Source organism: Cajanus cajan, chromosome 9 (assembly GCF_000230855.2).
Source record: "Cajanus cajan strain Asha chromosome 9, NIPB_CcT2T_4, whole genome shotgun sequence".
Classification (NCBI taxonomy): domain Eukaryota; kingdom Viridiplantae; phylum Streptophyta; class Magnoliopsida; order Fabales; family Fabaceae; genus Cajanus; species Cajanus cajan.
The window spans coordinates 6,107,298-6,121,564 of record NC_138525.1 but is presented as its reverse complement, the minus strand read 5'-3'; the positions used below and the strand labels follow the sequence as shown (position 1 = coordinate 6,121,564).

At 35.3% G+C, this 14,267-nt stretch overlaps 2 protein-coding genes, 1 long non-coding RNA gene and 2 other non-coding genes across 5 annotated transcripts; 1 reads left to right on the top strand and 4 right to left on the bottom strand.

Annotated features, from left to right (window-relative positions):
• Positions 1-925: 925 nt before the first annotated feature.
• On the top strand, positions 926-5,807 carry LOC109807702 (putative methyltransferase PMT23). The gene is made up of 8 exons (XM_020370289.3): positions 926-1,726; positions 2,164-2,313; positions 2,903-3,173; positions 3,299-3,409; positions 3,990-4,161; positions 4,393-4,647; positions 5,066-5,260; positions 5,398-5,807. The coding sequence occupies exons 1-8, from the start codon at positions 1,250-1,252 to the stop codon at positions 5,588-5,590; spliced, it is 1,824 nt and encodes a 607-aa protein (XP_020225878.1). The 5' UTR covers positions 926-1,249; the 3' UTR covers positions 5,591-5,807.
• Positions 5,808-6,108: 301 nt separating this feature from the next.
• On the bottom strand, positions 6,109-8,488 carry LOC109807710 (Peptide-N4-(N-acetyl-beta-glucosaminyl)asparagine amidase A protein). Its single transcript, XM_020370301.3, has one exon. It carries the CDS (start codon positions 8,223-8,225, stop codon positions 6,417-6,419), a length of 1,809 nt encoding a protein of 602 aa, XP_020225890.1. The 5' UTR covers positions 8,226-8,488; the 3' UTR covers positions 6,109-6,416.
• A 2,278-nt stretch (positions 8,489-10,766) lies between these two features.
• On the bottom strand, positions 10,767-10,839 carry TRNAK-CUU (transfer RNA lysine (anticodon CUU)). The gene has a single exon. It is a non-coding gene; the product is annotated as a tRNA-Lys (tRNA).
• Positions 10,840-12,274, bottom strand: LOC109795145 (uncharacterized). The gene is made up of 2 exons (XR_014429892.1): positions 12,099-12,274; positions 10,840-11,208 (listed from the first exon to the last, which is right to left on the bottom strand). It is a non-coding gene; the product is annotated as an uncharacterized LOC109795145 (long non-coding RNA).
• On the bottom strand, positions 12,247-12,319 carry TRNAK-CUU (transfer RNA lysine (anticodon CUU)). Its single transcript has one exon. It is a non-coding gene; the product is annotated as a tRNA-Lys (tRNA).
• Between the last annotated feature and the right edge of the window lie 1,948 nt (positions 12,320-14,267).

Here is a 14,267-nt window from a genome sequence, read left to right as displayed (position 1 = left end):
GAATTAATGAAACGAAGTATCAAATAATTTTTAATTTTTTTAAAAATTTGCAGATTTATCTAAGTATTAAGAACTTTAAATTCAAAGGTTGGATAGTTAAGATTTAATATAGAGCATAAGTTATTAAACAGAATAAGTTTAAATAGACTTATTCTCGAAGTAAACAGACCTTATATATATATATATATATATATATATATATATATAGACACATACTCACACATTTATTATATGATTTAGTTGTTGATAAACTCTTATTGTATGTATATTATGTCATATATTCAGGTTTCGTAAATATATAAATTCTTTATAATTGAGTTTTATTTTATTTTCATGGCTAGTAGTAATCTATTGAGTGTAATAACTTGATTGCGTTATATACATAATTTATCCACGTCATTTTCTTATAAAAAATTTTTAAAAAAATAGTCACGTCATTTTTCATTATTTCTTAATTTAAATAATTTTTTTCATTTTTGAAGTATTTTTAAAAACACCTTAGGGTTCTAAACATGAAATTAAAAAGATTGTATGTAAATTTGTTTTTTATTCTTATATTCCCTTTCCCTTATTTGTTTTTCTCACAAATCTTAATTAGTAAATTCAGCAAATGTTAAATGATTTTATTTCTTTTTAAGATATTAATTGTATTTAATTTTTATTTTAATATTTTTAAATTACTAGGATAATATTGCTATGTAAAAAATATACTGTATATAATTGCTCTTTTCTAAATCCTTTGGGGTCTTCAGATTCCTCTTACTAACATGTCTAAATCAGGGTTCGGTCTTCGGATTTTGCAGATGTGAGACACGACATTGTTCTAGAGTCGACAACTGGACATTATAAAAAGATTTTAACATGTTGGGTAGCAGTATTTAAAGCCTAAGTTACTGTAGACGTGTTTTTTCTTTAAAAATTGTGTTTAATCATATATCATGAACCGGGGTGGGTACCTTGGTAAGAATTAAGATCCTGCGAAAGCGAAACAAAACAAAGCAGAACGGTGCTAGTGTCAGTGTCAACGCGTCGCTTGGAAAGTGCAAGAACCTAGGATAGAGTTGAAGCTGCGTTCTGAATTCTGATTCTGACCACCAAAGTACACAGTCTCTAGGATCCGAAGGATAGCCACACGATCCAGAGATTTCCACCCTTTGATCTCATCCTCATTACAAAATGTTTCCTTCTACATCGTAAACCTTTCTATCTTTATCTCTGTCTCCCTCGAGAGTGAAAAAAGAAAAAAAGAATGGCACTAGTTGAAGACTTCTTCAAGGAAAGGAAATACCCTTTCATTTTCACTCTCTTTATCTTACTCATTTGCGTCACGCTCTTCCTCTTCACCAATTCCACCTCAAACCCTGTCGCTTTCTACTCTGTTATCCAAGAGCAACCACCCCTCGGCACTTCTCAAGCACCTCCTGAGTACACTGCAAATCCAAAAGAGCAAAAGCTACCCACAAACGTGACCAATGTCTCAACCGAGAAGGACCAAATTTTGCCCCAAAATGAGGAGTCAGAGAAGATCGAGTGGAAGCTATGTGAAGACCCTGTGAATGTTGATTTTATTCCCTGTTTGGATAATTTTATGGCGATTAAGGCTCTGAAGTCGAGGAGGCACATGGAGCACCGGGAAAGGCATTGTCCTGAGACTAGTCTGCATTGTTTGCTGCCCCTTCCTAAAGGGTATAAAGTCCCAGTTCCCTGGCCTAAGAGCAGGGACAAGGTGAGATTGATAAAAATTGAATAAATTGTAGCACTCTACTCGTGAATCAGTTGCATATTCTGTAGGTTATAGAATTGTACTCTTAACTGTACCTATATTCTGAATAGGTTTTGCTTTATGATTTGTCACATACCAATTTCTTCTTATATACTTATGGAAGTTGTGTTTAATGGTTATTGTTATCTTATGGTTTGGATACACTTTTCCATCAAAAGAAAATATGAAGAAAAATGAAATTAATTTCTCAATAAACTAAAATTAACTTGTGTGAAAATTAATTTGTATAACCCTCTTACTGTTAAACTAATTTTATTTTTTCTTCCTATTTTCTTCTATAAGTATTACGGGTGAAGTTTATCCAAATAGACCTAAGTATTTGATTTTACTTTTATCTAGGCATGAAATCAGGAAGGAATTTATATTTCCTTTATTTTCAGATTTGGTATGATAACGTCCCCTATCCGAAGCTGGTGGAGTACAAGAAAGACCAACACTGGGTAGTCAAGTCTGGGAAATATCTGGTCTTTCCTGGTGGTGGTACTCAATTCAAAGATGGAGTTGATCATTATATTGAGTTCATAGAGAAGGTATGCTGTCGTGTCATCTGGATTCACATAATTTACCATAATTATGTTATGTGCTTTTTTAATCTGTTTTCTCCATGTATGACTGTTGGAGATACCATAAACTCTATTGAGAAAGACTAAAAAATGTAAAAGAAAACATGAATTGGGAGGAGATGGAGAGTGACTGGGAAGGAATTTTACTTCTCTTATGGATTATTCCTTTAACAATACATCTAAGAACCAAGGCATTTGAATCTTGCTTGGACTACAAATTAATAGTATTAGGCAGGAACAGCAGGTATATGTATATCTGAGAGAATAGTGGGGCTGAAATTTTAATTTTTGCTTAGTGCAGTTAGATGTAGTACTCATTGCTTCTCTCAAGAAGGAGTTTGTATTACAGCGGTTGGCATCCATTTATTGTTTTATCCAATAAAAATTAATGACATTTTGTTAAATTTTGTTTTATCAATGAGTGCCGAGTAATAATGTTTCATTTTGATATATGCATGACTTGAACCAGTATATTACATATGGTATGCTGGTAGGACTAATTTTTGAGTTCTCACTTCATTTTGTGGTTTGCTGGTTATTTTTTGTTTTACACTAGACTTTACCAGCAATAAAATGGGGAAAGCATACCAGGGTTGTTCTAGATGTTGGCTGTGGAGTTGCTAGCTTCGGTGGCTATCTGCTGGACAAAAATGTTATTACTATGTCATTTGCCCCAAAAGATGAACATGAAGCTCAGATACAATTTGCTTTGGAACGAGGAATTCCTGCAACTCTTTCTGTCATTGGAACACAAAAGTTGACTTTTCCTGATAATGGATTTGATATGATCCATTGTGCACGATGCAGGGTTCACTGGGATGCAGATGGTACTTGTCTTTTCTTATTTACATATCAGAAACAGAACAGTATTCCATAACTGAATTTCATGTTCCATTTATATCAATATATTTCTGATAGAAATGTCTATTCACAAATTTGGTCACAACTTTAGGTGGGAAGCCCTTGTATGAGCTCAATAGGGTTCTTAGACCTGGTGGTTTCTTTGCATGGTCTGCAACACCAGTTTACCGTGATGATGAAAGAGATCAACAAGTATGGAATGGTTTGTCTTTCTCTTTTTCTCACACCTTCATTCTCTGTGTCTATTTGTGTCATTGTCTCTCCTTCCTCTGTAGTTAATTGTTTTTTTTTTTCATCTGTCTCAACAATGTATCTTGTTTAATTTAATACATGGACATGTTGAATTTCTGTATGACCCAATCACAATTCCCCAAATATGCAAACAAATTAGGTTTAATGTACTAAATAGGCACCTGGACAAGTTGGGAATTTTAAATACATCCTTAAACTAAAAAAAAATGATAATTGGGTGCTTGATCATGAAAAAAAATAATTTGAGTCCCTAAGATTTTTAAAATCTCCAAAAATTGTCATTTTTTGACAGTTTAAAGCTGCCAAAAACTAACATCAGGGACCTACTTTTTTAGTTTCGGAACACAATTAAAAAAAAGAGAGAAAAAAAAAACAGTTTAGGGACTTGTCTAAAATTTTTCAAATAATTCAGAGACTTAGTAACGTAATCAACAAAATTTTAATACGTAGGATGATAGGAGATCATTGTTCTATCTTCTTTGCTCTTATGTTTAAGAATTAAGAAAAATATTTGTTTTTCCAAACTGCAGCCATGGTGGCTATAACAAAAGCTATGTGCTGGAAGGTTGTGGCTAAGGCTAGTGATTCATCCGGAATTGGGCTTGTTATATACCAGAAGCCTACCTCATCTTCTTGCTATAAGAAACGTAAAGAGAACAATCCACCTTTATGTGAAAATCAGGATGGGAAGAATAGCTCATGGTATTCTCTCTTTCTTCTTGGGGTGTTATTTTATTTCTAGAATGTTTATATTTCCATCAATTTATATTTTTTTTCCGCAATGCCAACATGAAAGAAATGAATATTGTTCCATAAAAAAAAAGGCCAGAGAAAATGTATGTGGACCATTGCAAGCAATACTAGATAAGTAGATATTATTATTCTTAGTTTAGTTTCTACCTTTGTTGATTGTCTCTGCTTGCTTATATTCAGGTATGCCAGACTCAATAGCTGCCTTACTCCTCTTCCGGTTGATGGAATGGGTAACATTCAAAGTTGGCCCAAGCCTTGGCCCCAGAGGCTTACCAGTAAGCCCCCTAGTTTACCTTCTGATTCAGATGCGAAAGACAAGTTCTTTAAGGACAGCAAACACTGGTCTGAATTAGTTTCAAATGTTTATTTGGATGGTCTTCCTATAAAGTGGTCGAGTCTTCGAAATGTAATGGACATGAATGCTGGTTATGCAGGGTAAAGTAATTCTGTTACAGTTCTTTTTCTTGCTCTTTTTCCCTTCACATTCTTTAGTAGAATATGGACCATTTTGAGGGCCTTGGTACATCCATTTATCCATATAATCATGATATTAGTGTGGAGCATCTGCTAGTTTTATTAATGATTAATCTCTGTTAAAAAATTTGTCTAATCATTTTTAATCCTAACCATGTTTTTTCATTTATAAAACATAAAAACAAGATCTTATTTAAGAAAACTAATATATATATATATAATATGTATGTATGTATATATAGCTGATCTGTCTTTCGGACCTACATATGATATTATAATGGCATGCCATCTATGTACATTTACATCATTTATTACTGCATTAACATAAATTGGTCAGTTTCCTTTCTTTGAAACTTATACCAAGTCTGTTATTTTCCAGATTTGCCGCGGCTCTCGTTGATCTACCAATCTGGGTGATGAATGTAGTACCTATTGATGTGCCAGATACTCTTTCTATTATAATGGACAGAGGGCTAATAGGAATGTATCATGATTGGTGCGAGTCCTTTAACACCTATCCTCGCACATACGATCTTCTTCATTCTAGCTTTCTTTTCAAATATCTTGAGCGAAGGTATGCATATTGAAGAAACTAATACCTATAGATCATGTTTTCTCCTATTATTAATATTACCCTAGAACTCTGTCAACTTTACTCGTAACAGGTATTTTTTATGATATATGATTCTGACAATGAGTTTTTCTTGTCAGATGTGACATTGTAGATGTGGCTGTGGAGATTGATCGCATATTGAGACCAAATGGATATCTCGTGGTTCACGATTCTACGGAAATACTTAACAAGCTCGTTCCGATCTTGAGTTCACTTAACTGGTCTGTAACGTTGCATCAGGATCAGTTTCTTGTGGGTAGGAAGGGTTTCTGGCGTCCTATGAGTTCTTGAAACAGAATGTATTCTTCAATCACACACGGATCAGTATAGGATGGATAAAAAAAGAAATAGTAGTTGCAACTTACAAATGTATTTTAAGAAAGGAATATTTATTCGACATGTAATCTTGTCCAAGTGTGAAGTTTGTTAACGAGACATTTATTTAGTCATACAGAGAATTTTGTTTTTCTAATATAATTTCATTCTGTATTATGAGTTTTTACCATAACTTGTGCATGCAGCAGTTAATACTTAATATAATTTCGTTCCTCTGCTTGCTGAGCAGCGCAAGAACCAATTTAGCATTCAGAAATGTCTAACATTTTTTGCTTTATTCATTGTTTTCAAAAGTTTGGATGTAAAATAGTGAAAAACAGCTTTGTATTATTTTATATTTTCATTTTCATTATTTCTAAACTTTTCAAAATATGAAACAAAGTAAAAATAGAAAATGAAAATAGATTTTCTTAAAAGCCAAGCAGCCCTCAGGCTTTGGTTTAAGACTAGCAAGGATGGTCTCACACTGAAGATGATCGTCAGTAAGCTCTCTTCTACTAGAAGCCATGCTTTCATGATACTTGCCTTCACAAGTACTGAATCTTGTTTATTAACCGTGACAGATTTTTAAGATTCACAGGCTTGTGTTTCTTTGGTGTCTAGATCCCGGGCACAGTAGTACATAACAACTACCTATGGAAAGTGGGAAATACATACATGTAGATTCAAAATATACTACTACTACACATTCTTCCCCCTAGTAGAAAAAATAAAACTAAAACCCTACATGGGAAACTACTACACAAATAGGTGTACGTAAAAAAGAAACTACAAAGAATTTTCACAGTTCGCACACAAAAGTCGAATTATCCGTTACAATGATGCCATTAGCTGCTGCAACATTCCGCGAGTAGCAAATAACCCTATCAACATAACTATAATTCTGCGTGGTGCTAGCTTGACCCGACAAAACAGAGTGACCCTTAACCTCCATCCACCCCTTCGAGTTTTGAACATTGTTAATCGATTTCACAAAGCACCCACTAACGTACTTCTCCTTAACAGAATGAGAAACATCAGTGACAACACGATACGTCCCATCCTGAAACTGCTGAGTGTTGGTGACAACACGCAGGGGGTACCTTCGCCGAACCTTCAACCTCGTAATCGATTCCCCTCTGCCATCGATCACCTTCACCTTCTTCTTCGCCTTGAACTTCTGCTTAACCGTTTTCAAAGACCCTTTACGTTGGAACTTAATGAAATTCTTAAACGAGAAACCCTGCGACACCGTGGTGGTGATGTTACCAGCACTGGTTATAACCCACCCTGTAATCTGCGTTTCCTTCTCCGCGTCAACGTCAAAAGCCCCATCAAGCCCTCTAAACTCTTCTTGCCGTTCGATTGAAGTTTCGGGACTGTAATGAACCACAGGGTTTGCATGAACCACAGTGGAATCATGATCCAACCAAAGGTGCAAATTTGCGTTCACCAACCAATAAGAGATTCCCTTCACCACCCCTATTCCGAACACGTGGTCCTTCCCGTCGAGAATCTTCCCCAAAAACGGCGTCAAATCGATGTCGTATGAGGGAAGGTTAAAAGCGCCGATCGCCACCATTGGTTCCCAAAACAAAGGGTTTATCCCACCGCTGAATATCACCGGAAACGGAACCTCCGACCCCACAATGCGCCCGTCGATCGTCACGTACACTTCCCTGTACGCGCCGTTACCACGCTCCGTGTCCAGACCGTTCGCCGTTATGTAAGAATTCGGAGGATTCGAGTACCAAAACTCATCGTTTCCGTGAAAAGAAACGTAGAGTTCAAGCACCGCTCTGTAAGTGTTCCGCGGAATTCGAATTTTCCGCGAACACGAACGCTTTTCCTCCTCCACCTTGAACCAAAACCCCCGCCGTCCGTCGTCGGAGATCGGAATAATCAAATCCGCCGGCGATTCTGTCACACCGCTGAAACCAGGTTCCTGAATAAGAGATCTCGATCTGGATTTCGACTCGATTGGGTTCAAATTGAGAGCCTCGGGGCAAGGTACAAAAGGAACCCTAACGGGAGCGTTAACGTAGTATTGGTTGTAGAAGAGGAGTGTAACGGTAACGTGGTAGATTCCAGTGAAGTCACGATTGACGATGTTTTCGAGCATCATGGTGAGGTCGAGGTCGGGCTTGAGGAAGAGGGAGGAGTATTTTGTAACGTCCTTGCGGACGTTCCAGAAGATACCGGCGGCGGTGGGCTCGGCGGTGCTGGTGCGGAGGAGCTCGACGCCGGCGAGCCATATAGCGGCGATGCGGTCGTACTGCTCGCCCTTGCAGCGGGCGTGGAAATCGAGGACCACGCGCGACCACGGGGCAGGGCAGCGCGTGGGAGGCGCGTAGGGGGTGGTGTACGGAGGGGAATCGATGGTGTGGGCGAAGGAGTGGTGGAGGATTCGGTGCGTGCACGAGGGTGTGGGCTCGTGCGAGGGTGGAGGGTAACTCACCTCGAAGTATTCTTGGCGGGCCCCACCCAAAGGCCTCGTGAAACGCTCCGGTTGAGAGTGTGATAAAGGTGTGAACGTGAAAATCAGTAGGAAACAGAGGAAACAGAGGAAGGTGGCCATCTTGTTGTGTGTTGAATGGCACCCAAGTAACATAACTGTCACAATATGTTTTTAGACCGCGTTTCTCTCAGTGTTCATGTTGTGAAGTGAAGTGAAGCTGTTTCGGGTTAAAAACTTAAAACCCTTAGGATTCCTGTGGATTGCTTCATTTGCAATTCTTATAATGGCGGCATATGTATAAATAGACTTGAGTACTTCTATCTAAGGAAATTTCTTGGTCGTATTTTTCTTATCTGTATCCTACCCAACAGTGAATTCCGCGTTCATGTTGGAGTATTCCCTTCTTCTATCCAATTGTAACTGTTGCAATGTCGAAAATGAGAAAGTGAATTTTAATTATAGATTTTTTTAACCGGATTAACCTGATTTAATATTTAACTATTTATTGGTCTAATTTTATGTCATATTAATAGTAAGAGACAAAAGTGGGGAAAAATATTTTTGTTAATGTTTTTCTGCCAAAAGATGTACGAGAGGGAGAATGTATTTTAAATTTATGAATACAGTGTTTATGGTAATTCTTTAAAATTATGAGTGCCAATGACTATACTACCAGACAGATAAAACAGACAATATAATTTGGCTGTCAACTCAAGACCGAAGAATACTGAACACACTCTTGCGAAGACTTTCTAATCGTTTGTTTAACTGAAGTTTGCACTATAGAATAGAATACTGAATGCATTCAAAAAGGATAGATTGAAAAGAATCAACAACCCGCCTCAAAAAAATAAGTAACGGATGTGCTCTTTTTTTTTCTTATTCACTCTACCCAAAAGCTTGTCAATCTGTGATCCCAGAACTCTGGTTTTGCACATCAAATTCTCCCATTCCGGTCTTCTTCCTCACTGTCTTTGCCACCACTCACCTCCTCGTTGTCTTCGCATAGCTTTGCCATGTGTTCAGCATGCAAAATATTATCACGTTCAGTCACCGAATTACAATGTAGTGTCAACTATCAAACCTCCAAAGAGTATATCTAGAGTATGTCAAAGATAGAAGAGAAAATGACAGGTGGACTATTTGTGTAATGGCAAAACCAGTTATCAGAATCTTGCAATTCATAATCAAATATGCGATTCTCCTAACTATAATGCAATTTCTTATCACTGACATGAATAATATAATTCAATGATTCAAAAAAAAAAATTTGTCTACTTTTATTTCATCAATTCTCATGAAAAGGAATTGAAAGTTAACTTTTGAATCTATACGAATTGATTATTCCAGTATTTTGTTTGTTACTTACTCATTCAATGCAAGCACTCTAGTTGTTTCATTGCTTCATTTCCATTCTTTCAAAATAGAGGATATTGTAAAATCATATATTTTAGAATTTAGAAAATGAAATTCAAGCAAATATAGAAAACATTGACACTCACTGCACTCGGTGCCTCCTGCACAAGTTTATCCTTATGTTGTTCTATTGATTCGGTGCAAGCAGCAACAACATTGTTAGGAACAAGTATTCATTGCAACTGTCAAGAGTACAGACATAAAAAATTTACAATTTACATTCAATAACAAAAAGTTACCGCTTAAACTTGTCGATGAAATTCTACAAGACCACAACTGCCTACTTAATAGTGGATATGATATAAGATTTAGTTGGAAAAGAGATAGAAAGAGGGAAGAAGAACATAACAGAAGGATAGAAAAAGACAGATAGATCAAAGAACTGAGTGGTGCACACTTTTTTATTATTGTTCCAACCTGTATAAAATACAACCACCATGCTTTATTTATAGGCAACTACCTAACAGCTAAAAAATCCAAACTAACAGTAGCCAAGTAACTAACCAACATTCTGTATTTCTTTTCCTAGTTAGATTTACATAATAACAGGATCTAGTGTCTATTGTCTAATGGTTGGAATTGTCAGAAGGACATATCCTCCAATAATATAGTGCAATTACAAATTTATAATTTCTCTGCAAAGGTGGCATTTGCTTAAGTAACCACAGCTTTTATAGTTATCAGCAATAGGACATGAGAGTGAAATTTTTTGATCCAGTACAAATAAATCTTCAGTAGCTAGATACCAAGGGATACCATATCAACAACATACTCTGTGTTAGCAACAACTAGACAGATTCTATATTAATAATAAGGGTATTTTAAACAAAAAATTCTAAGTTAAGAGTAGCAATAGACACTCCTGAGTACAAACAATGACTTCTCATTAGACAGTCCAGAGTCGATTCTCACAAGATTTAACCAATAGATTGTATTGGATGTTATAAAACTCTATACCATTTGATAGAAGAAAATGGCTTTGAGCGATTCATGCAGCTGACCTCATGTAGATAGGATAGATAACACTTGTATTGATTTTCCCATCAATGACTCTCAACTCCACACTTGTCTCTCTGAAACTGTCCAGTACACTTTAAAGTATCCAAATCCATTATACAATGCAACCTTTTGTAGTCTCACCAGATGTATGGTTTATATGGAAATGGTAAACAAACCAAAAAACTAATAGCTAACTTAGTTGCATAACCAAAATGCTCCCAAACACAGTATTAAAAAGGGTTTTTTGGGGAGGAAAGGAAAAAAGAAAAAAAGCATACTCGCCCACCGTGGGGCTCGAACCCACGACCACAAGGTTAAGAGCCTTGCGCTCTACCGACTGAGCTAGACGGGCTTGTTGATAAAAAAAATTATTAATCAATAAGTAATTATGTGGATTGAGCGTATACTTATTTCGGGATAAAGAACTGCTACAACTCAAAAGAAGTACAGATTTGAGGGGTTCTTTTTTATAGCAAGGAACTAAGGTTAAATTTTACAATGAATAAAAATAAGATAATCCTTCATATTTTTCTTACCCCTAATCCCCTATTGCTTCGTAACCATAAAAAACGTTGGTTATCTGTGAAATCAGAACCCTGGTTTTGCACATCAATCCATTCCTATCTTCTTTCTCACTATCTTCGCCATCACTTACCTCCTCATTGTCTTGGGATAGCTTTGCCATGTGTTTAGCATGCAAAATATCACCACGTTCACTCACCTGAATTACAAACAGCCATATGTTTGAATTCTGAATGCACACTCCCCTCCCCTGGGGAGATTTTCTTTTTCTTTGCTAACTTTTGAAAACAAGCAAAAACTAAACAATAATTTCACAATTAGCAACACATTGGCTTCAAATTAAACAAGAATTAAGAGATAAAGAAGAAAAATCAGGATCCTCTATGTACAAAGTGCACTTTAGACAGTAGCGTACAAGGGGTGAGTCTATCACCACTCCAAGATGTCTATTCTAACTCCAATTTAAGTAAAAATTATCTAAAATACTCATTCATATTTGTTAATTAAATTGATAATAAGGGTGTTTTTAAACAAAAAATTCTCAAATAGGAGCGGCAACAAACACTCCCGAGTACAAGCAATGACTTCTCATTAGACAATCCACAATGGATTCTCACAAATCTATGACTTTGTTGATTTAACCAATAGATTGTATTTGATGTTATAAAAAATCTAAACAATTGGGTAGAAGAAAATGGTTTTGATTAATTGATTGATTCATGCAGCTGACCCCATGTAGTAGGATAGATAACACTAGTACTGATTTTCCCATCAGTGATTCTCAACTCCACACTTTTCTTTCTGAACAGCCCCCATATACTTTAGTGTATCCAAATCTATTACACAAAGCACCCTTTTGTGCTCTCGCGAGATGTATCGTCTATATGGTAATGGTAAAAAAATCGCTAACCTAGTTGCATAAGCAAAATGCTCCCAAACACAATCTACGAAATAAAGATTGGTACCATATTCATACCTCCGAAAAATTATATAAACTTAAAGCCAACAAAGGTTCAGTGTGGAAAAATGGACTCGATACGATCAAAAAGCCAGATACCAAACATAAATTATGCGAAGAATTGCTCTAACCTTGTCAAGGGTGCAAATGGTACTGAGAACATTCACTCCGCATTCAAACGAGAGAAGTACAAGAGGAGAAAAGAGGGTTAACCATCTCCAGAACAGGGGTAAATAAAGGCTCCTTCTTTTTGAAAAAAATAAAAGAAAAATATTTAATCGCCCACCGTGGGGCTCGAACCCACGACCACAAGGTTAAGAGCCTTGCGCTCTACCGACTGAGCTAGACGGGCTTGTTGAATAAGTTTTATTAATTATTTTACATAACCAAAGATTTTAAATTGAGGATATCTTAGATTTTTTTTCCTTTTCTGGTAAAAGAACTGGGAGTTGCAGGGAATAAAGATTTGAAAAATTAGATGTGGGTATTCAACAAAATATAGAAAAATCAATGACTTTACTTTAAAAAGTGGAAATTAGATTTGTGGGTATTTAATTTTGACCATAAATTTTAGATATTTGAACTTATAAATAAATAAACAATTAACTGTGAATAAAAATAAGATAATATTTACATAATAATTCGTTTAATTTTGTTTTATTTCATCTGATAACAATTAAGTGACTGTATATCTTTTCTGGTATAGTAACTCAAATCACGTTTATTAAATAAATAAATTGAATGGAGTTAACTAATTATGTTATTGTACAAGTATCTGTCAATTTTAAAATCATGTGAAGTTAAATGTGCACCTGCCAAAAAAAAAATATATAAATATTTTGTTAGTTAGTATTTGTAATTATTTATAGATATAGTGGTGAAATTAAGAAGAAAAAAATAAATTACACTTTCAATCTTTACCTTTAATATGTAACTTTAGTGCTTTAAATTTTTTAATTTCATAATTTTAGTTTTTAAATTTTACAAGATCTATAATTTTGATTTTATCACTAAAATTATAATATTAGTTCTAATATTAAGTAAATAATATGATAATTAATTTTAAATAATATTATTAAATCATACTTTTAATTTCAACTTTTATTTAATTTTATTCTTATTTTTTATATTACTTTATGAGAAAAATAAAACTATTCAATCGAATATTATTTAAAGTAAATTACATTTTGATATAATTTATTTTTATGATTAAATTAAATTATTAAAACTTACATAGATATTACACAATTAATAATTTAAATCCATTTAATGTCGTTAGTATAAGGATTCACATTTATTGTACAGTACCTTGCAATAAAAAACATGTTAGTAATGACTTGTTATGATTATTACACTAGATGAAATCACTGTAACTAATAACAAAAGTTAGATTACTAAAACATACAATATTAAAGGAGAGAATATGACATGCATATATATAAAAGTAGAATACTTGTAATAGTATAGACAAGTTATATATATATATATATATGGTGATTGTTAACATACTCTCACCTATTTTTTAGTTGGAGTATGTTAACAACCTACACCAAAATTTTAGGACAAGAAAATCACTCATTTCTTTTGATTTGGTTAATTTGTATAAAGGATATTATAATAATTTAATTTAATTTTAAAAGAAAATAAAATATTTTCTCTCTCTTATTAACTTCATTTCTCTCTTTTATTAATTAATTTTTATTTGTTAAAAGAGAGTTGAGATCGTGAGAGGTGAGAGAGAAATGAGTTGAAAAATAAATTTAATAGGAGAGAAAACTGAGCTAGAGAATGAAGTTTCACGTTAACATTGACAATGTAGCCATAATACCTTAAGAACCCAATAAGCTAAGAGCAACTCCAATGGGAGTTGTTTGGCCCATCAAACAACTCCAACCTCAATTTCTTACCATTGGAGGAGTGTGACGTGGTAGCAGGAGTTTCTTGTAAAAAAGAGAGGGTTGCTTAGTGAAACAACCGTTCCTTAACTTTGTGAACGGAAGGAGACGTAGTGGTTGGACGGCGGAGGCGCGGGGTTGGACGGTGGAGGTGCGTGGTTGGACGTTCTGCCGTAGGAGCTGATCGAAGCGAAATGGATTTAAGTCGGTCGTCGTCGACGGCAATGGATGTTTTATCGCAGGACCTAGCTTGTTGCGACGTGGAATGCTTCCTGAGCTTTGCGAGCCTCAGCCTGGACCTGGCGCACGCGACGGAGGCGGCAAAAGGGTTTAGGTAGTCATGGAGGAACGGAGAATGCAGTGGCGCGTCGGAAGAGGAGTTGAAGAAAAAGAAGTGTGAAGAAA

Bases quoted from the DNA above. Each gene is read 5' to 3' on its own strand.
- LOC109807702 (XM_020370289.3), top strand. From the start codon at position 1,250: ATGGCACTAGTTGAAGACTTCTTCAAGGAAAGGAAATACCCTTTCATT. The intron at 4,648-5,065 runs GTAAAGTAATTC...GTTATTTTCCAG, and splicing joins ATGAATGCTGGTTATGCAGG to ATTTGCCGCGGCTCTCGTTG. The intron at 5,261-5,397 runs GTATGCATATTG...TTTTCTTGTCAG, and splicing joins TTCAAATATCTTGAGCGAAG to ATGTGACATTGTAGATGTGG.
- LOC109807710 (XM_020370301.3), bottom strand. From the start codon at position 8,225: ATGTTACTTGGGTGCCATTCAACACACAACAAGATGGCCACCTTCCTC.